Source organism: Lampetra fluviatilis, unplaced genomic scaffold (genome assembly GCF_964198595.1).
Source record: "Lampetra fluviatilis unplaced genomic scaffold, kcLamFluv1.1 SCAFFOLD_174, whole genome shotgun sequence".
NCBI classification, from domain to species: Eukaryota; Metazoa; Chordata; class Hyperoartia; order Petromyzontiformes; family Petromyzontidae; genus Lampetra; species Lampetra fluviatilis.
In genome coordinates, this window is record NW_027620604.1 from 64,519 (window position 1) to 88,417 (window position 23,899).

The 23,899-nt window shown below is 58.4% G+C and overlaps 1 protein-coding gene across 1 annotated transcript in view; it reads right to left on the minus strand.

Moving 5' to 3' along the window:
* Positions 1 to 2,512: 2,512 nt before the first annotated feature.
* The window catches only part of LOC144954133 (actin-binding protein WASF3-like), a 31,605-nt gene continuing 10,218 nt past the window's right edge, over positions 2,513 to 23,899 (minus strand). Inside the window, 7 exon segments of the mRNA XM_078884695.1 lie at positions 2,513 to 7,890; positions 9,966 to 10,089; positions 10,091 to 10,424; positions 12,859 to 13,219; positions 16,475 to 16,557; positions 19,390 to 19,661; positions 23,197 to 23,314. Coding sequence (XP_078740821.1) covers positions 7,730 to 7,890; positions 9,966 to 10,089; positions 10,091 to 10,424; positions 12,859 to 13,219; positions 16,475 to 16,557; positions 19,390 to 19,661; positions 23,197 to 23,314 — 1,453 coding nt within the window. The 3' untranslated portion in view covers positions 2,513 to 7,729.

Here is a 23,899-nt window from a genome sequence, read left to right on the forward strand (position 1 = left end):
TGTTGATAGTGGTGATGATGGTGTTAGTGATGGTGGTGATGATGGTGGTGATGTTGGTGATGGTGGTGGTGATGATGATGATGTTGAAGATGATGATGTTGATGATGATGTTGATGATAATGTTGATGATGTTAATGATGTTGATGATGATGTTAATGATGATGATGTTGATCATGATGTTGATGATGTTAATGATGTTAATGATGTTGATGATGATGTTAATGATGATGTTGATAATGATGATGTTGATCATGATGTTGATGATGTTAATGATGTTAATGATGTTGATGATGTTGATGATGATGATGTTAATGATGTTAATGATGTTGATGATGATGTTAATGATGTTGATGATGATGTTGATGATGTTAATGATGTTAATGATGTTGATGATGTTGATGATGATGATGTTAATGATGTTAATGATGTTGATGATGATGTTGATGATGTTACCAGCAGCAGGATGCTGTGTAACTCGTGCCAGCAAGTCGCAGACATCGCCATGTCTCTCTCTGTCCGTGCCAGATTGGGGAAGTTACCAAACCACAAACTCCCCCCACCAACTCCACCCACCAACTCCCCCCACCAATTCCCCCCACCAATTCCACCCACCAATTCCCCCCACCAATTCCACCCACCAATTCCCCCCACCAACTCCACCCACCAACTCCACCCACCAATTCCACCCACCAACTCCCCCCACCAACTCCACCCACCAACTCCACCCACCAACTCCCCCCACCAACTCCACCCACCAATTCCACCCACCAACTCCCCCCACCAACTCCACCCACAAACTCCCCCCACCAATTTTACCCACCAACTCCACCCACCAACTCCACCCACAAACTCCCCCCACCAATTCCACCCACCAACTCCACCCACCAACTCCACCCACCAACTCCCCCCACCAATTCCACCCACCAACTCCACCCACCAACTCCACCCACCAATTCCACCCACCAACTCCACCCACCAACTCCACCCACCAACTCCCCCCACCAATTCCCCCCACCAACTCCACCCACCAACTCCCCCCACCAATTCCACCCACCAACTCCCCCCACCAATTCCACCCACCAACTCCACCCACCAACTCCACCCACCAACTCCCCCCACCAATTCCCCCCACCAACTCCACCCACCAACTCCCCCCACCAATTCCACCCACCAACTCCTGTGTGTGTAACAGCACTTGCCCCTACAGCCTGCTAGAGGCTACCTGGGGGAGCTTTGTCTGTGTGTGTGTAACAGCACTTGCCCCTACAGCCTGCTAGAGGCTACCCGGGGGAGCTTTGTCTGTGTGTGTAACAGCACTTGCCCCTACAGCCCTGCTAGAGGCTACCTGGGGGAGCTTTGTCTGTGTGTGTGTAACAGCACTTGCCCCTACAGCCTGCTAGAGGCTACACGGGGGAGCTTTGTCTGTGTGTGTAACAGCACTTGCCCCTACAGCCTGCTAGAGGCTACCTGGGGGAGCTTTGTCTGTGTGTGTGTAACAGCACTTGCCCCTACAGCCTGCTAGAGGCTACCTGGGGGAGCTTTGTCTGTGTGTGTGTAACAGCACTTGCCCCTACAGCCTGCTAGAGGCTACCTGGGGGAGCTTTGTCTGTGTGTGTGTAACAGCACTTGCCCCTACAGCCTGCTAGAGGCTACCTGGGGGAGCTTTGTCTGTGTGTAACAGCACTTGCCCCTACAGCCTGCTAGAGGCTACCTGGGGGAGCTTTGTCTGTGTGTGTGTAACAGCACTTGCCCCTACAGCCTGCTAGAGGCTACCTGGGGGAGCTTTGTCTGTGTGTGTGTAACAGCACTTGCCCCTACAGCCTGCTAGAGGCTACCTGGGGGAGCTTTGTCTGTGTCTGTGTGTAACAGCACTTGCCCCTACAGCCTGCTAGAGGCTACCTGGGGGAGCTTTGTCTGTGTCTGTGTGTAACAGCACTTGCCCCTACAGCCTGCTAGAGGCTACACGGGGGAGCTTTGTCTGTGTGTGTGTAACAGCACTTGCCCCTACAGCCTGCTAGAGGCTACCTGGGGTAGCTTTGTCTGTGTGTAACAGCACTTGACCCTAGAGCCTTGCTAGAGGCTACCTGGGGGAGCTTTGTCTGTGTGTGTGTAACAGCACTTGACCCTAGAGCCTTGCTAGAGGCTACCTGGGGGAGCTTTGTCTGTGTGTGTGTAACAGCACTTGACCCTAGAGCCTTGCTAGAGGCTACCTGGGGTAGCTTTGTCTGTGTGTGTAACAGCACTTGCCCCTACAGCCTGCTAGAGGCCACCTGGGGGAGCTTTGTCTGTGTGTGTGTGTAACAGCACTTGCCCCTACAGCCTGCTAGAGGCTACCTGGGGGAGCTTTGTCTGTGTGTGTAACAGCACTTGCCCCTACAGCCTGCTAGAGGCCACCTGGGGGAGCTTTGTCTGTGTGTGTGTAACAGCACTTGCCCCTACAGCCTGCTAGAGGCCACCTGGGGGAGCTTTGTCTGTGTGTGTGTAACAATTACAGAAACTTGAGCGTTCAATATTTTATTTTTACTTAATTTTATTTGACTACAACCACAACTACAACCACAACTACAACCACAACTACACAACTACTACAACTACACCACAACTATTGCAACAACCACAACTACACAACTACTACAACCACAACTACAACCACAACTATTGCAACAACCACAACTACTGCAACAACCACAACTACAACCACAACTATTGCAACAACCACAACTACACCACAACTACTGCAACAACCACAACTACACCACAACTATTGCAACAACCACAACTACACCACAACTACTGCAACCACAACTACACCACAACTACTGCAACCACAACTACACCACAACTATTGCAACAACCACAACTACACCACAACTACTGCAACCACAACTACAACCACAACTATTGCAACAACCACAACTACAACAGCCACAACTACACCACGACCACTACAACAACTATTGCAACAACCACAACTACAACAGCCACAACTACAACCACAACTACTGCAACCACAACTACAACCACAACTATTGCAACAACCACAACTACAACAACCACAACTACTGCAACCACAACTACAACCACAACTATTGCAACAACCACAACTACTTCAAACACAATAACAAGCTGCAGCCACCATAACACTCACATCACAACCACCACCACAACAACGACCACAACCACTACAACCACCACCACAACTACTGGTGGTGGTTGTAGTTGTTTTAGTTATAGTGGTGGTGGTTGTGGTTGTGATTGTAGTTGTTGTGATTGTGATTGTAGTTGTTGTAGTGATTGTAGTTGTTGTTGTGGTGATTGTAGTTGTTGTGGTGGTGATTGTAGTTGTTGTGATTGTAGTTGTTGTGGTGATTGTAGTTGTTGTAGTTGTGATTGTAGTTGTTGTGATTGTAGTTGTTGTGGTGGTTGTGGTGGTGATTGTAGTTGTTGTGATTGTGATTGTAGTTGTTGTAGTGATTGTAGTTGTTGTTGTGGTGATTGTAGTTGTTGTGGTGGTGATTGTAGTTGTTGTGATTGTAGTTGTTGTGGTGATTGTAGTTGTTGTAGTTGTGATTGTAGTTGTTGTGATTGTAGTTGTTGTGGTGATTGTAGTTGTTGTGATTGTGATTGTAGTTGTTGTAGTGATTGTAGTTGTTGTTGTGGTGATTGTAGTTGTTGTGGTGGTGATTGTAGTTGTTGTGATTGTAGTTGTTGTGGTGATTGTAGTTGTTGTAGTTGTGATTGTAGTTGTTGTGATTGTAGTTGTTGTGGTGATTGTAGTTGTTGTGGTGGTGATTGTAGTTGTTGTGGTTGTGATTGTAGTTGTAGTGGTTGTGATTGTAGTTGTTGTGATTGTAGTTGTTGTTGTGATTGTAGTTGTTGTGGTTGTGATTGTAGTTGTAGTGGTTGTGATTGTAGTTGTTGTGATTGTAGTTGTTGTTGTGATTGTAGTTGTTGTGGTGGTGATTGTAGTTGTTGTGGTGATTGTAGTTGTTGTGGTGATTGTAGTTGTTGTGATTGTAGTTGTTGTTGTGATTGTAGTTGTTGTGGTGGTGATTGTAGTTGTTGTGGTGGTGATTGTAGTTGTAGTGGTTGTGATTGTAGTTGTTGTGATTGTAGTTGTTGTGGTGATTGTAGTTGTTGTGGTGGTGATTGTAGTTGTTGTGGTGGTGATTGTAGTTGTAGTGGTTGTGATTGTAGTTGTTGTGATTGTAATTGTTGTGATTGTAGTTGTTGTGGTGGTGATTGTAGTTGTTGTGGTGGTGATTGTAGTTGTTGTGATTGTAGTTGTTGTGGTTGTGATTGTAGTTGTAGTGGTTGTGATTGTAGTTGTTGTAGTGGTGATTGTAGTTGTTGTGGTGGTGATTGTAGTTGTAGTGATTGTAGTTGTTGTGGTGATTGTAGTTGTTTTAGTTATAGTGGTGGTGGTAGTTGTTGTGGTTGTAGTTGTTGTGGTTGCTGTGGTGGTGATTGTAGTTGTGGTTGTGATTGTAGTTGTTGTGGTTGTGATTGTAGTTGTAGTGGTTGTGGTTGTAGTTGTTGTAGTGGTGGTGGTTGATGTTGTGATGGTTGTAGTTGTAGTTGTGGTAGTTGTGGTGGTGGTTGTCGCCGGGCTACAGTCAAGATACTGATCATACACCCGGACCCATCACCATGGCAACCAGCGGCAACAACCAGCACGTAACCACGGAAACCAGTATGTTACCATGGTTACCAATCTGTTCATGCGTTGCCATGTTAATGTTGCTTTTCCAGTGTATATCGCCATGGTTACCCGCCCTGTTGCCATGGTTACGACCTCATCAGGTGCCTTGGCAACGCCCCACTGTACACCACGCCACACTGTACCAAGGTAACCAAGGTAACCACTGTGCCACGCCGTACCGAAGTGTACTGTACCAAAGTTAACCACCGGACCGCACAGTAACAGGTTAACCACTCCAGCGCGGTGTTTCCTAGGCAACCACAGCTAACGCACTGTACCGTGGGTAAACTATTGTCCCGCACTGTACAGCGGGCTAACCACTGTACCACACTGTACCTCAGGTTAACTACCGCGCCTCACTGTACCGAGGCAACTACTGTCCCGCACTGTACCTCTGGTGAACTACTGCCCCGCACTGTACCGAGGTAACTACTGCCCCGCACTGTACCGAGGTAACTACTGTCCCGCACTGTACCGAGGTAACTACTGTCCCGCACTGTACCGAGGTAACTACTGTCCCACACCGTACCAAGGTAACTACTGTCCCGCACTGTACCGAGGCATCTACTGTCCCGCACTGTACCGAGGTAACTACTGTCCCGCACTGTACCGAGGCATCTACTGTCCCGCACTGTACCGAGGCATCTACTGTCCCGCACTGTACCGAGGCATCTACTGTCCCGCACTGTACCGAGGTAACTACTGTCCCGCACTGTACCGAGGTAACTACAGTGCTGGGCACTACACAAATTGTTATTTTTTTTATAATTAATTATCTTCACAGTCGCTAAGAGAGGGGGGGGGGCTCCATTAAGCTGCCAAACGGCCCGCGACAATCAGCACACACGACAACAACTACACAGGCAAAACTCCCCCAGGTAGCCTCTAGCAGGGCTGCAGGGGCAAGGGGCTGTCAGTAGTAGCGAGCAGACGATCCCCACGCGCCAACGGCTTACGGTGACGCTACACAATCACCGCCGATGTGAACTATTGACAATTAATAACATCAAGTGGCCTAGAGAAACGCGGCCATAGCCAGCGAAGACTTTGCGAGGATAATCGAGAGAGCCAGGCCTAGAGAGACAGGCTTTCCTAGGCCTGGGCCTAGAGAGGCAGGCTTTCATGGTCCTAGAGAGCCAGGCTTTCCTAGGCCTAAGGCCTAGAGAGCCTGGCTTTCCTAGGCCTGGGCCTAGAGAGCCAGGCTTTCATGGGCCTAGAGAGCCAGGCTTTCCTAGGCCTAAGGCCTAGAGAGCCTGGCTTTCCTGGGCCTAGAGAGCCAGGCTTTCCTAGGCCTAAGGCCTAGAGAGCCTGGCTTTCCTGGGCCTAGAGAGCCAGGCTTTCCGAGGCCTAAGGCCTAGAGAGCCAGGCTTTCATGGGCCTAGAGAGCCAGGCTTTCCTAGGCCTAAGGCCTAGAGAGCCTGGCTTTCCTGGGCCTAGAGAGCCAGGCTTTCCTAGGCCTAAGGCCTAGAGAGCCAGGCTTTCATGGGCCTAGAGAGCCAGGCTTTCCTAGGCCTAAGGCCTAGAGAGCCTGGCTTTCCTGGGCCTAGAGAGCCAGGCTTTCCTAGGCCTAAGGCCTAGAGAGCCTGGCTTTCCTGGGCCTAGAGAGCCAGGCTTTCCTAGGCCTAAGGCCTAGAGAGCCAGGCTTTCATGGGCCTAGAGAGCCAGGCTTTCCTAGGCCTAAGGCCTAGAGAGCCAGGCTTTCCTGGGCCTAGAGAGCCAGGCTTTCCTAGGCCTAAGGCCTAGAGAGCCAGGCTTTCATGGGCCTAGAGAGCCAGGCTTTCCTAGGCCTGGGTCTAGAGAGCCTGGCTTTCCTGGGCCTAGAGAGCCAGGCTTTCCTGGGCCTAGAGAGCCAGGCTTTCCTAGGCCTAAGGCCTAGAGAGCCAGGCTTCCCTGGGCCTAGAGAGCCAGGCTTCCCTGGGCCTAGAGAGCCAGGCTTTCCTAGGCCTAAGGCCTAGAGAGCCAGGCTTTCCTGGGCCTAGAGAGCCAGGCTTCCCTGGGCCTAGAGAGCCAGGCTTCCCTGGGCCCGAGGCAGAGAGGAGGAAACCCGAAGTCATGTTTGTTGTTCTAGGCCTGACTCGCGTTCAAGGGGGCGAGGGGTGCGACATCTGGTCTCGGCGTGAACGCCCGACAGTGACGCCGACGACGCAGCAACTAACGAAACCTAAATGTGTTCCGGCCGCGCCACAAAGAGCGATAACGACGACACATCAACAACAACGGCGTCTGCAGTGTTAGCGGGGTTAGACGGGAGAGGGGTTAGTGTCTACCTGTCTGTCTCCACGTCCGTCAGTCTCTCTCCGCCTGTCCCGTCACTCCCCTATAGTGGTATCTGTCTATCTCCGGCTGTAGCGTCAGCCTCTCTCCGCCTGTAGTGTCACTCCCCGACTGTAGTGTCTGTCTATCTCCGCCTGTAGTGTCACTCCCCGACTGTAGTATGTCTATCTCCGGCTGTAGCGTCTCTCTCTCCGCCTGTCCCGTCACTCCCCGACTGTAGTATCTGTCTATCTCCGGCTGTAGCGTCAGCCTCTCTCCGCCTGTAGTGTCACTCCCCGACCGTAGTGACTGTCTATCTCCGCCTGTCCCGTCACTCCACGACCGTAGTGTCTGTCTCTCTCCGCCTGTAGTGTCACTCCCCGACCGTAGTGTCTGTCTATCTCCGCCTGTCCCGTCACTCCACGACCGTAGTGTCTGTCTATCTTCGCCTGTCCCGTCACTCCCCGACCGTAGTGTCTGTCTATCTCCGCCTGTCCCGTCACTCCACGACCGTAGTGTCTGTCTCTCTCCGGCTGTAGTGTCACTCCCCGACCGTAGTGTCTGTCTATCTCCGCCTGTCCCGTCACTCCCCGACCGTAGTGTCTGTCTATCTCCGGCTGTAGCGTCTGCCTGTCTCCATGTCCGTCAATCTCTCTCCGCCTGTCCCGTCATTCCCCGACCGTAGCGTCTTTCTCTCTCCCCGCCTGTAGCGTCTCTCTCTCTCTCCGCCTGTCCCGTAGCGTCTGTCTATCTCCGCCTGTAGCGTCTCTCTACTCAGTCGGACCACTCGTCATTGTCCAACTCGGAGTCGTCGTCTGAGTCGCTGTACTCCACCGCGATGCGCCGGCTCAGGATGGTGGCGACGTCGTTGCCACCGGGGTCTCTGCGGTGAGCCTCCAACTCACGCAGCTCCTGAACCTTGCGCAGTTGGATGCCTGGAAGAGAGAGACGCTCACCAGCTCGCTCACCAGATCAACATCTCACTCACCCACCAACCCACCCACTCACCCACCCACTCACCCACTCACCCACCCACCCACCCACCCACTCACCCACCCACCCACTCACCCACCCACCCACCCACCCACTCACCCACTCACCCACCCACCCACCCACTCACCCACCCACCCACTCACCCACCCACTCACCCACCCACTTACCCACTCACCAACCCACCCACCCACCCACTCACCCACACCCACCCACTCACCCACCCACTCACCAACCCACCCACTCACCCACCCACTCACCCACCCACTTACCCACTCACCAACCCACCCACCCACCCACCACCCTACCCACTCACCAACCCACCCACTCACTCACCCACTCACTCACCCACACCCACCCACTCACCCACCACCCTACCCACCCTACCCACTCACCAACCCACCCACTCACTCACCCACCCACCCACCCACTCACTCACCCACCCACCCACCCACCAACCCACCCACCCACCCACCCACTCACCCACGCACCCACTCACCAACCCACTCACCCACCCACCCACTCACCCACCCACCCACTCACCAACCCACCCACCCACCCACTCACTCACCCACCCACTCACTCACTCACTCACCCACCCACCCACTCACCCACCCACTCACTCACCCACTCACCCACCCACTCACCCACCCACCCACTCACCCACCCACCCACTCACCCACTAACTCACCCACCCACCCACTCACCCACTCACTCACCCACCCACCCACCCACCCACCCACCAACCCACCCACCCACTCACCCACCCACCCACCCACCCACCGACCCACTCACCCACCCACCCACCTACTCACCCACCCACCAACCCACCCACCAACCCACCCACCCACTCACCCACCCACCCACTCACCCACCCACCCACTCAGCCACCCACCCACCAACCCACCAACCCACCCACCCACTCACCCACCCACTCACTCACTCAGCCACTTACTAACCCACTCACTCACCCACTCACCCACCCACTCACCCACCCACCCACCCACCCACCCACTCACCCACCCACCCACTCACCAACCCACCCACCCACTCACCCACCCACCCACCCACTCACCCACCCACCCACCCACGCACTCACCAACCCACCCACTCACCCACCCACCCACCCACTCACTCACCCACTCACCCACCCACCCACCCACCCACTCACCCACCCACCAACTCACCCACTCAGCCACCCACCCACCAACCCACCCACCCACTCACCCACCCACCAACTCACCCACTCACCCACTCACCCACCCACTCACTCAACCACTTACTAACCCACTCACTCACCCACTCACTCACCCACTCACCCACCCACCCACCCACTCACTCACCCACTCACCCACCCACCCACTCACCCAACCACCCACTCACCAACCCACCCACCCACTCACCCACTCACCCACTCAGCCACCCACCCACCCACCCACCCACCCACTCACTCACCCACTCACCCATTCACTCAACCACCCACCCACCCACCCACTCACCCACCCACCCACTCACCCACCCACTCACCCACTCAGCCACCCACCCACCCACCCACTCACTCACCCACTCACCCACCCACCCACTCACCCACCCACCCACTCACCCACTCAGCCACCCACCCACCAACCCACCCACCCACTCACCCACTCACCCACCCACCCACCCACCCACCCACTCACTCACCCACTCACCAACCCACCCACTCACCCAACCACCCACTCACCAACCCACCCACCCACTCACCAACCCACCCACCCACCCACTCACCCACCCACCCACCCACCCACCCACCCACCCACTCACTCACTCAACCACCCACCCACCCACTCACCCACCCACCCACCCACCCACTCACTCACCCACTCACTCACCCACCCACCCACCCACTCACCCACCCACCCCACTCACCAACCCACCCACCCACTCACCAACCCTTCCACCCACCCACCCACTCACCCACCCACTCACCCACCCACCCACCCACCCAATCACCCACCCACCCACCAACCCACCCACTCACCCATGCGGATGGCGGCCAGCAGATCGCTCCGAGCGTCGCTCACCGACGGCAACTGCTGCTCTCCGCCCACGCCACCACCACCACCACCGCCACCGCCACCACCGTCGCCACCCCCTGGACGCCTCGCCGGCGTGCCGAGATTCACCGAAGCCACCGAGGAGGAGGAGGAGGCCGGGACGGTGGTGGCGGTGGTGGCGAACGGACTGTGGTGGCGGTGGTGGCGGTGGTGGCGGCGGTGGCGGCGGTGGTGGCGGTGGTGGCGGTGGTGCCGCCTGCTGGGACACGGCCAGAGATGAGGAGGCGCTGACGAAAGCCGTGTGAGCCGAGGGGATGAGAGCGGCCGTGGTGGTGGTGGTGGTGGGTGGTGGTGGTGGAGGTGGTGGTGGTGGTGGGTGGTGGTGGAGGGGGTGGGTGGTTGTGGTGGTGGTGGTGGTGGTTGCGCAGCACAGAGCGGGGGTGCTGGGGGAGAGACAAGCGGAATTTGTGTTAATCACTCACTCACTCAGACACTCACTCAGACACTCACTCAGACACTCACTCAGACACTCACTCACTCACTCAGACACTCACTCAGACACTCACTCACTCACTCACCCACTCACCCACTCACCCACCCACCCCACCCACCCACTCACTCACTCACTCACCCACTCACCCACCCACTCACTCACTCACTCACCCACCCACCCACCCACCCACCCACTCACTCACCCACTCACCCACTCACTCACCCACTCACTCACCCACCCACCCACCCACCCACCCACCCACTCACTCACTCACTCACCCACTCACCCACTCACCCACCCACTCACTCACCCACTCACCCACCCACCCACCCACCTCACCCACCCACCCACTCACTCACTCACCCACTCACCCACCCACTCACTCACTCACCCACTCACCCACTCACCCACCCACCCACCCACTCACCCACCCACCCACTCACTCACCCACTCACCCACCCACCCACCCACTCACTCACTCACTCACCCACTCACCCACCCACTCACTCACCCCTCACCCACTCACCCACTCACTCACCCACCCCACTCACTCACCCACTCACTCACCCACTCACTCACCCACTCACCCACCCACCCACCACCCACTCACCCACCCACCCACCCACCCACTCACTCACCACCCACCCACCCACCCACTCACCCACCCACCCACCCACTCACCCACTCACCCACTCACTCACTCACCCACTCACTCACCCACCCACTCACCCACTCAATCACTCACTCACCCACCCACCCACCCACTCACTCACCCACTCACCCACCCACTCACCCACTCACCCACTCACCCACCCACCCACCCACTCACCCACTCACCCACTCACCCACCCACCCACTCACTCACCCACCCACTCACTCACCCACTCACTCACCCACTCACCCACCCACCCACCCACCCACCCACCCACCCACTCACTCACCCACTCACCCACTCACTCACTCACTCACCCACTCACCCACCCACCCACTCACTCACCCACCCACTCACCCACTCACCCACTCACTCACCCACTCACCCACCCACTCACCCACCCACCCACCCACTCACTCACTCACTCACTCACCCACTCACCCACCCACCCACCCACCCACTCACCCACCCACCCACTCACCCACTCACTCACTCACTCACCCACCCACCCACCCACTCACTCACCCACTCACCCACTCACCCACTCACCCACTCACCCACCCACTCACCCACTCACCCACTCACCCACCCACCCACTCACTCACCCACCCACTCACTCACCCACTCACTCACCCACTCACCCACCCACCCACCCACTCACTCACCAACTCACTCACCCACTCACCCACTCACTCACTCACTCACCCACTCACCCACCCACCCACTCACTCACCCACCCACTCACCCACTCACCCACTCACTCACCCACTCACCCACCCACTCACCCACCCACCCACCCACTCACTCACTCACTCACCCACTCACCCACCCACCCACCCACTCACTCACCCACCCACTCACCCACTCACCCACTCACTCACCCACTCACCCACCCACTCACCCACCCACCCACCCACTCACTCACTCACCCACTCACCCACCCACCCACCCACTCACTCACCCACTCACTCACCCACCCACTCACTCACCCACTCACTCACCCACTCACCCACCCACCCACCCACTCACTCACCCACTCACCCACTCACTCACTCACTCACCCACTCACCCACCCACCCACTCACTCACCCACCCACTCACCCACTCACCCACTCACTCACCCACTCACCCACCCACTCACCCACCCACCCACCCACTCACTCACTCACCCACTCACCCACCCACCCACCCACCCACCCACCCACCCACCCACTCACCCACCCACCCACCCACTCACCCACTCACTCACTCACTCACCCACCCACCCACCCACTCACTCACTCACCCACTCACCCACTCACTCACCCACTCACTCACTCACCCACTCACCCACTCACCCACTCACCCACCCACCCACCCACTCACCCACTCACCCACCCACCCACCCACTCACTCACCCACCCACTCACTCACCCACTCACCCCACCCACCCACCCACCCACTCACTCACCCACTCACTCACCCACTCACCCACACACTCACTCACTCACCCACCCACCCACCCACCCACTCACTCACCCACTCACTCACCCACCCACCCACTCACTCACTCACTCACTCACCCACTCACCCACCCACCCACTCACTCACCCACCCACCCACTCACTCACTCACCCACCCACCCACCCACTCCTCACCACTCACCCACCCACCCACCCACTCACCCACCCACCCACTCACCCACCCACCCACCCACCCACCCACTCCTCACCACTCACCCACCACTCCTCACCTTCCGAGCGGAGGAGCTCCCATTCCAGGTGAGGCCGGAGGGGGGGGAGGGGGTGGGGGGGGTGGTGGGGGAGGGGGCGGGGGGGGAGGGGGTGGGGGCTGCTGGGGCCGGGGGATCACGGCCCCTCCCCCCCCGTTGCCATGGGTAACCCCGGAGGGGGCAAGGCCCCTCCCCCCTCCTCCACTCGGAGCCCCTCCCATCTCCAGGGGAGGGGCCCCTGGGTGGGGGGGGACTCCCCCCGCGGTTGCCATGACGATGGCCCCCACCCCCTGGGCCTGGTGGTGGTGGTGCTGTTGGTGCTGTTGGTGAGGGTGGTGAGGGTGGTGAGGGTGGTGGTAGGTGCACGCAGAGCCCGCAGCACCTACAGGGAGAGAGGGGGGGGTGGGTGAGTGGTGAGTGGGTGGGTGGGTGAGTGGGTGGGTGAGTGAGTGGTGAGTGAGTGCGTGGGTGGGTGAGTGGGTGGGTGGGTGAGTGAGTGGGTGCGTGGGTGGGTGAGTGGTGAGTGAGTGAATGGGTGGGTGGGTGAGTGGGTGAGTGGGTGGGTGAGTGAGTGGTGAGTGGGTGCGTGGGTGGGTGAGTGGTTATTGAGTGAATGGGTGGGTGGGTGAGTGGGTGGGTGGGTGAGTGGTGAGTGGGTGGGTGAGTGGGTGGATGAGTGGTGAGTGAGTGCGTGGGTGGGTGAGTGGGGTGGGTGAGTGGGTGAGTGGGTGGGTGAGTGGGTGGGTGAGTGGTGAGTGGGTGGGTGAGTGGGTGGGTGAGTGAGTGGTGAGTGGGTGCGTGAGTGAGTGCGTGGGTGGGTGGGTGAGTGGGTGGGTGGTGGTGGGTGGGTGGGTGAGTGGGTGGGTGGGTGAGTGGGTGAGTGGGTGGGTGGGTGAGTGGATGGGTGGGTGAGTGGGTGGGTGGGTGAGTGGTGAGTGGGTGGGTGAGTGGGTGGGTGAGTGGGTGGGTGAGTGGGTGGGTGGGTGAGTGGGGGGGGTGGGTGAGTGGGTGAGTGGGTGGGTGGGTGAGTGGATGGGTGGGTGAGTGGGTGGGTGGGTGAGTGGTGAGTGGGTGGGTGAGTGGGTGGGTGAGTGGGTGGGTGAGTGGGTGGGTGGGTGAGTGGGGGGGTGGGTGAGTGAGTGAGTGAGTGAGTGGGTGGGTGAGTGGGTGGGTGGGTGGGTGGGTGAGTGGGTGGGTGGGTGGGTGAGTGGGTGGGTGAGTGGGTGAGTGGGTGGGTGAGTGGGTGGGTGGGTGGGTGAGTGAGTGGGTGAGTGGGGGGGTGGGTGGGTGGGTGGGTGAGTGGGTGGGTGGGTGAGTGGTGAGTGGGTGGGTGAGTGGGTGGGTGAGTGGGTGGGTGGGTGAGTGGGGGGGTGGGTGAGTGGGTGGGTGAGTGGGTGGGTGAGTGGGTGGGTGAGTGGTGAGTGGGTGGGTGGGTAGGTGAGTGGGTGGGTGAGTGGTGAGTGGGTGAGTGGGTAGGTGAGTGAGTGGGTGAGTGAGTGGGTGAGTGGGTGGGTAGGTGGGTGGGTGAGTGGGTGGGTGAGTGGGTGGGTAGGTGAGTGGTGAGTGAGTGGGTGGGTGAGTGGGTCGGTGAGTGGTGAGTAGGTGGGTGAGTGGTGAGTGAGTGGGTGGGTGGGTGAGTGGTGAGTGGGTGGGTGGGTGAGTGGTGAGTGGGTGGGTGAGTGGTGAGTGGGTGGGTGGGTGAGTAGGTGAGTGGGTGAGTGGGTGAGTGGTGAGTGGGTGGGTGAGTGAGTGAGTGGGTGAGTGGGTGGGTGGGTGGCTGAGTGAATGGGTGGGTGAGTGAGTGGTTGAGTGGATAAGTGGGTGAGTGAGTGGGTGGGTGGGTGGGTGGGTGGGTGGGTGGGTGAGTGAGTGGGTGGGTGGGTGAGTGAGTGGGTGGTTGAGTGATTGGGTGGGTCAGTGAGTGGGTGGGTGAGTGGGTGGGTGAGTGGGTGAGTGAGTGGGTGGGTGGGTGAGTGGGTGGGTGGGTGGGTGAGTGAGTGAGTGAGTGAGTGAGTGGGTGGGTGGGTGGGTGGGTGAGTGAGTGGATGGGTGAGTGGGTGCGTGGGTGAGTGAGTGGGTGGGTGGGTGAGTGAGTGGGTGGGTGAGTGGGTGGGTGGGTGAGTGAATGGGTGGGTGAGTGAGTGGTTGAGTGGATAAGTGGGTGAGTGAGTGGGTGGGTGAGTGAGTGGGTGGGTGGGTGAGTGAGTGAGTGAGTGAGTGGGTGGGTGGGTGGGTGAGTGAGTGGGTGGGTGGGTGTGTGAGTGAGTGAGTGAGTGGGTGGGTGGGTGAGTGAGTGGGTTGGTGAGTGAGTGGGTGGGTGGGTGCGTGAGTGGGTGGGTGGGTGAGCGAGTGAGTGGGTGGGTGAGTGAGTGGGTGGGTGGGTGAGCGAGTGAGTGGGTGGGTGAGTGAGTGAGTGAGTGGGTGAGTGAGTGGATGAGTGAGTGAGTGGGTGAGTGAGTGAGTGAGTGAGTGGGTGAGTGAGTGAGTGAGTGAGTGGGTGGGTGGGTGGGTGCTGTGAGTGGGTGGGTGGGTGAGTGAGTGAGTGGGTGGTTGAGTGGGTAAGTGGGTGGGTGAGTGGGTGAGTGAGTGAGTGGGTGGGTGGGTGGGTGGGTGGGTGAGTGAGTGAGTGGGTGGGTGGGTGAGTGGGTGGGTGGGTGGGTGGGTGGGTGAGTGAGTGGGTGGGTGAGTGGGTGGGTAGGTGGGTGGGTGAGTGGGTGGGTGAGTGGTGAGTGGGTGGGTGGGTGGGTGAGTGGGTGGGTGAGTGGGTGAGTGAGTGGGTTGGTGAGTGGTGGGTGGGTGGGTGGGTGGATGAGCGAGTGAGTGGGTGGGTGAGTGAGTGGGTGGGTGAGTGAGTGGGTGGGTGAGTGAGTGGGTGGTTGAGTGGGTAAGTGGGTGGGTGAGTGGGTGGGTGAGTGAGTGAGTGAGTGGGTGAGTGAGTGAGTGGGTGGGTGAGTGGGTGAGTGAGTGGGTGGGTGGGTGGATGAGCGAGTGAGTGAGTGGGTGGGTGAGTGAGTGAGTGGGTGGGTGGGTGAGTGGGTGGTTGAGTGGGTAAGTGGGTGGGTGAGTGGGTGGGTGAGTGAGTGAGTGGGTGGGTGAGTGAGTGAGTGGGTGGGTGAGTGGGTGGGTGGGTGAGTGAGTGGGTGAGTGGGTGGGTGGGTGGGTGAGTGAGTGGGTGAGTGGGTGGGTGGGTGGATAAGCGAGTGAGTGAGTGAGTGGGTGAGTGAGTGGGTGGGTGAGTGGGTGGGTGAGTGGGTGGGTGAGTGGGTGGGTGAGTGGGTGGGTGGATGAGCGAGTGAGTGAGTGGGTGAGTGAGTGAGTGAGTGAGTGGGTGGGTGAGTGGGTGGGTGAGTGGGTGGGTGAGTGAGTGGGTGGGTGGGTGGGTCAGTGGGTGGGTGGGTGGGTGAGTGGGTGGGTGAGTGAGTGAGTGGGTGAGTGAGTGGGTGAGTGAGTGGGTGAGTGAGTGAGTGGGTGGGTGAGTGGGTGGGTGGGTGGGTGGGTGAGTGAGTGGGTGGGTAGGTGGGTGGGTGAGTGGGTGGGTGAGTGGTGAGTGGGTGGGTGGGTGGGTGAGTGGGTGAGTGAGTGGGTTGGTGAGTGAGTGGGTGGGTGGGTGGGTGAGTGAGTGGGTGGGTGAGCTCACCAGAGTTGTAGTTGGTGAGTGATGGTGAGGAGTGGTTGGGGCTGCCCATGTACGCATGATCAACTACATCAGAGCAATGAGACCTACAGAGACACACACACAGAGACACACAGACACACAGAGACATACACACGGAGACACACAGACACACTCAGAGACACACACACAGAGACACACACAGAGACACACAGACACACTCAGAGACACACACACAGAGACACACAGACACACTCAGAGACACACAGAGACACACACACAGAGACACACAGACACACTCAGAGACACACAGAGACACACACACAGAGACACACAGACACACACAGACACACACAGAGACACACAGACACACTCAGAGACACACAGAGACACACACACACACAGAGACACACAGACACACTCAGAGACACACAGAGACACACACAGAGACACACAGACACACTCAGAGACACACAGAGACACACACACACAGAGACACACAGACACACACAGAGACACACAGACACACTCAGAGACACACAGAGTCAGACACACAGAGACACACAGACACACACAGAGACACACAGACACACTCAGAGACACACAGAGACACACACAGAGACACACAGACACACTCAGAGACACACAGAGACACACACACACACAGAGACACACAGACACACTCAGAGACACACAGAGACACACACACAGAGACACACAGAAACACTCAGAGACACACAGAGACACACACACACCGAGACACACAGACACACTCAGAGACACACACACAGAGACACACAGACACACACAGAGACACACAGAGTCAGACACACAGAGACACACAGACACACTCAAAGACACACAGACACATTCAGAGACACACAGAGACACACACACAGAGACACACAGACACACTCAGAGACACACAGAGTCAGACACACAGAGACACACAGACACACTCAAAGACACACAGACACACTCAGAGACACACAGAGACACACACACAGAGACACACAGACACACTCAGAGACACACAGAGACACACACACAGAGACACACACACAGAGACACACAGACACACTCAGAGACACACACACAGAGACACACAGACACACACAGAGACACACACACTCAGAGACATACAGAGTCAGACACACAGAGACACACAGACACACTCAGAGACACACAGAGACACACACACAGACACACAGAGACACACACACAGAGACACACAGACACACTCAGAGACACACAGAGTCAGACACACAGAGACACACAGACACACTCAGAGACACACAGAGTCAGACACACAGAGACACACAGACACACTCAGAGACACACAGAGACACACAGAGACACACACACAGAGACACACAGACACACTCAGAGACACACAGACACACTCAGAGACACACAGAGACACACACACGGAGACACACAGACACACTCAGAGACACACAGAGACACACACACAGAGACACACAGACACACTCAGAGACACACAGACACACTCAGAGACACACAGAGACACACACACAGAGACACACAGACACACTCAGAGACACACAGAGACACACACACGGAGACACACAGACACACTCAGAGACACACAGAGACACACACACAGAGACACACAGACACACTCAGAGACACACAGAGACACACAGACACACTCAGAGACACACAAAGACACACAGAGACACACACACAGAGACACACAGACACACTCAGACACACAGACACACTCAGAGACACACAGAGACACACACACAGAGACACACAGACACACTCAGAGACACACAGAGACACACACACAGAGACACACAGACACACACAGAGACACACAGACACACTCAGAGACACACAGAGACACACACACAGAGACACACTCAGAGACACGCACACACAAACACACAGACACATCAACAACAACCGCCATTCGCCACTAAGTGGCGGTGACGTCACCACGACGCTTGTGCCAGGCCATGTGCACCTTGAGGCTGCCACGTGAAGTGTCGAACGCCCGCTGGCAGGAGGAGGTCACGGGGCAGACCCAGCAGGTGCCATGGGTTGTACTGCTGTGCCAGGCTAGGTGCATGAGCAGGAGGTCACGTGACAGACCCAGCAGGTGCCACGGGTCGACTGCTGTGCCAGGCTAGGTGCATGAGGAGGAGGTCACGGGGCAGACCCAGCAGGTGCCACGGGTCGACTGCTGTGCCAGGCTAGGTGCATGAGGAGGAGGTCACGGGGCAGACCCAGCAGGTGCCACGGGTCGACTGACCGAGATGACCGAGATGACTGGCTGATGCACCACCTGTGCCCCCTACTGTGCCAACTCGCTGTGCTTTAGCCACCCGGCGCACACACACGCACACATCTCTCCCGCCCATCTCTCCATCACCGCACCACCACCACCACCACATCACCACCACCACCACCAACGCATCACAACCACAACCACCACCACCAACGCATCACAACCACCACCACCACAACCACAACCACCACCACCACCACAACCACCACCACAACCACAACCACCACCACCACCACCGCATCACAACCACCACCACCACCGCATCACAACCACCACCACCACAACCACCACCACCACCACACCACAACCACCACCACCACAACCACCACCACCACCACCGCATCACAACCACCACCACTGCATCACAACCACCACCACATCACAACCACCACCACCACAACCACCACCACCGCACCACCACCACCACTGCACCACAACAACCACTACCACCACAACCACCACAACCTCCACCACCTCCCCCTAAACCACCACCACCACCGCACCACAACCACCACCACCATCACAACCACCACCACCATCACAACCACCACCACCACAACCACCACCACCGCACCACCACCACCACCGCACCACAACCACCACCACCACCACAACCACCCACCGAGTATCTGGAGACACGGAGCCATCCGACGATCCCAGCAGCTGCTGCTGACTCACGCCACCACCACCGCCACCACCACCGCCCGGCACCACCACGGCGGTGGTGGCGGTGGTGGCGGTGGTGGTGGCGGTGGCGGTGGTGGCGGTGGCGGTGGTGGCGGTGGCGGTGGCGGTGCGGAACTCGATGTCGTAGGCCATGAGGTTCCACTCCTGGCGACGGTTGCGAGCTTTGCGAACCTTCTTCACTTCGCGGGTCGTTCCATCAACCCTCTTCTACTTATACACACAGACACACACACACACACACAGACACACACACACACAGACACACACACACACACACAGACACACACACACACAGACACACACACACACACAGACACACACACACACAGACACACACACACACACAGACACACACACACACACAGACACACACACAGACACACACACAGACACACAGACACACACACACAGACACAGACACACACACAGACAGAGAGGCAGAGAGGGAGACTCACCCACCCAATCATCCACTCACTCACCCACCCACCCACCCACCAACCCATCCACTCACTCACTCACCCACCCACTCACACACTCACCCCACCCACCCACTCACCCACTCACTCACCCACTCACCCACTCACTCACCCCACCACACCCACCCACCCACCCACTCACCTACCCACCCACCCACCCACCAACCCATCCACTCACTCACTCACTCACTCACCCACTCACCCACCCACTCACTCACTCACTCACTCACCCACTCACCCACTCACTCACCCACTCACCCACCCACCCACTCACCTACCCACCCACCCACCCACCAACCCACCACTCACTCACTCACTCACCCACCCCCACCCACTCACTCACCACTCACCCACCCACCCACTCACTCACTCACCCACTCACCCACCCACCCACCCACTCCACTCACCACTCACCACCCACTCACCACCCACCCACCCACCCACTCACCACTCACCCACTCCCACCCACTCACCCCACCACTCACCCACCCACCCACCCACCCACTCACCTACCCACCCACCCACCAACCCATCCACCACTCACTCACTCACCCACTCACCCACACACTCACTCACTCACCCACCCACCCACCCACTCACTCACTCACACACCCACTCACCCACTCACCACCCCACCCAATCACCCACTCACTCACCCACCCACCCACCCACCAACCCATCCACTCACTCACTCACACACCCACCCACTCACCTCACTCACTCACCCCACCCACCCACTCACCCACTCACTCACCCACTCACCCACTCCACCCACTCACCCCACTCACTCACCCACCCAATCACCCACTCACTCACCCACCCCACCCACCCACCAACCCATCCACTCACTCACTCACTCACCCACCACCCACCCAATCACCCACTCACTCACCCACCAACCCCATCCACCTCACTCACTCACTCACCCACTCACCCACCCCAATCACCCACTCACTCACCCACACCACCCACCCACCAACCCATCCACTCACTCACTCACCCACCCACCCACCCACCACCCATCCACTCACTCACCCACCCACCCACCCACCAACCCATCCACTCACTCACCCACCCACCCACCCACCAACCCATCCACTCACTCACTCACACACCCACTCACCCACCCCACTCACTCACTCACTCACCCCACCCACTCACCACCACCCACCCACTCACTCACTCACCCACCACCCACTCACCACCCACCCACCCACTCACCCACCCACCACCCACTCACCCACTCACCCACTCACCACCCACTCACTCACCACTCACCCCACTCACCCACTCACCCACACCCACCACCCACCCACCACCCCACACCCACCCACCACCCATCCACTCACTCACTCCCACACTCACCCACCCACCCACCCACCCACCCACTCACCACCCACCCACCCACCCACCCACCAACCCATCCACTCACTCACTCACTCACTCACCCACTCACCCACCCACCCACTCACCACCACACACCCACTCACTCACCCACCCACTCACCCTCACCCACCCCACCCACTCACCACCCACCCACCCACCCACCACCCATCCACTCACTCACTCACCCACTCACCCACTCACCCACCACTCACCCACTCACCCACTCACTCACCCACCCACTTACCTACCCACCCACCCACGCACCACCCACCCACTCACCCACTCACTCACCCACTCACCCACCCACTCACCCACTCACTCACTCACTCACCCACCACCCACTCACTCACTCACCCACCCACCCACCCACTCACCCACTCACTCACTCACTCACCCACTCACCCACCCACCCACCCACTCACCTACCCACCCACCCACCCACCAACCCATCCACTCACTCACTCACTCACCCACCCACCCACCCACCCACTCACTCACTCACACCCCACCCACTCACTCACTCACTCACCCACCCACTCACTCACTCACTCACCCACGCACCCACTCACCACTCACTCACTCACTCACCCACCCACCCACTCACCCACTCACTCACTCACTCACCCACTCACCCACTCACTCACCCACTCACCCACCCACCCACCCACTCACCTACCCACCCACCCACCCACCAACCCATCCACTCACTCACTCACCCACCCACCCACCCACTCACTCACCCACCCACTCACTCACTCACTCACTCACTCACCCACCCACTCACCCACTCACCCCACTCACTCACCCACTCACTCACCCACCCACCCACTCACCCACCAACCCATCCACTCACTCACTCACTCACCCACTCACCCACCCACCCACCCACCAACCCATCCACTCACTCACTCACTCACCCACTCACCCACCCACTCACTCACCCACCCACTCACTCACTCACCCACTCACCCACTCACTCACCCACTCACCCACCCACTCACCTACCCACCCACCCACCCACCCACCAACCCATCCACTCACTCACTCACTCACTCACCCACTCACCCACCCACCCCACTCACTCACTCACTCACCCACTCACCCACTCACCCACTCACTCACCCACTCACCCACCCACCCACCCACTCACCTACCCACCCACCCACCCACCATCCACCACTCACTCACTCACCCACTCACCCACCCACCCACCAACCCATCCACTCACTCACTCACTTACTCACTCACTCACCCACTCACCCACTCACCCACTCACTCACCCACTCACTCACCCACTCACCCACTCACTCACCCACCCACCCACCAACCCATCCACTCACCCACTCACTCACCCACTCACCCACCCACTCACCTACCCACCCACCCACCCACCAACCCATCCACTCACTCACTCACCCACTCACCCACCCACTCACTCACTCGCTCACCCACTCACCCACTCACTCACCCACCCACCCACCCACCCACTCACCTACCCACCCACCCACCCACCAACCCATCCACTCACTCACTCACCCACTCACCCACTCACCCACTCACCCACCCACCCACCAACCCATCCACTCACTCACTCACTTACTCACTCACTCACCCACTCACCCACTCACCCACTCACTCACCCACTCACCCACTCACTCACCCACTCACTCACCCACCCACTCACCCACTCACTCACCCACTCACCCACTCACTCACTCACCCACTCACCCACTCACCCACTCACTCACTCACCCACTCACCTACCCACCCACCCACTCACCCACCCACTCACCCACCCACTCACTCACTCACTCACCCACCCACTCACCCACCCACTCACCCACCCACTCACTCACCCACTCACTCACCCACCCACTCACCCTCTGTCGTCTCTTTTCCTTGCGTTTATCCTCCGTGTCCTGCAGCATTTTCTCTCTCCAGAGGTCAAAGAAATATGATGGGTCTGTGTAGAACTTCAATCCGTCCTTCCTGTCATCACTGGGACACAGAGACACGGGGAGAGAGAGAGACACGGGGAGAGAGACACGGGGAGAGAGAGACACGGGGAGAGACACGGGGAGAGAGACACGAGGAGAGAGAGACGGGGAGAAAGAGAGACACGGGGAGAGAGACACGGGGAGAGAGAGACACGGGGAGAGAGAGACGGGGAGAGAGAGACGGGGAGAGAGAGACACGGGGAGAGAGACACGGGGAGAGAGAGACACGGGGAGAGAGACACGGGGAGAGAGACACGGGGAGAGAGAGACACGGGGAGAGAGAGACGGGGAGAGACACGGGGAGAGAGAGACGGGGTGAGAGACACGGGGAGGGAGACACGGGGAGAGAGACACGGGGAGAGAGACACGGGGAGAGAGACACGGGGAGAGAGACACGGGGAGAGAGACACGGGGAGAGAGACACGGGGAGAGAGACACGGGGAGAGAGAGACGGGGTGAGAGACACGGGGAGGGAGACACGGGGAGAGAGACACGGGGAGAGAGACACGGGGAGAGAGAGACACGGGGAGAGAGACACACGGGGAGAGAGACACGGGGAGAGAGACACGGGGAGAGAGACACGGGG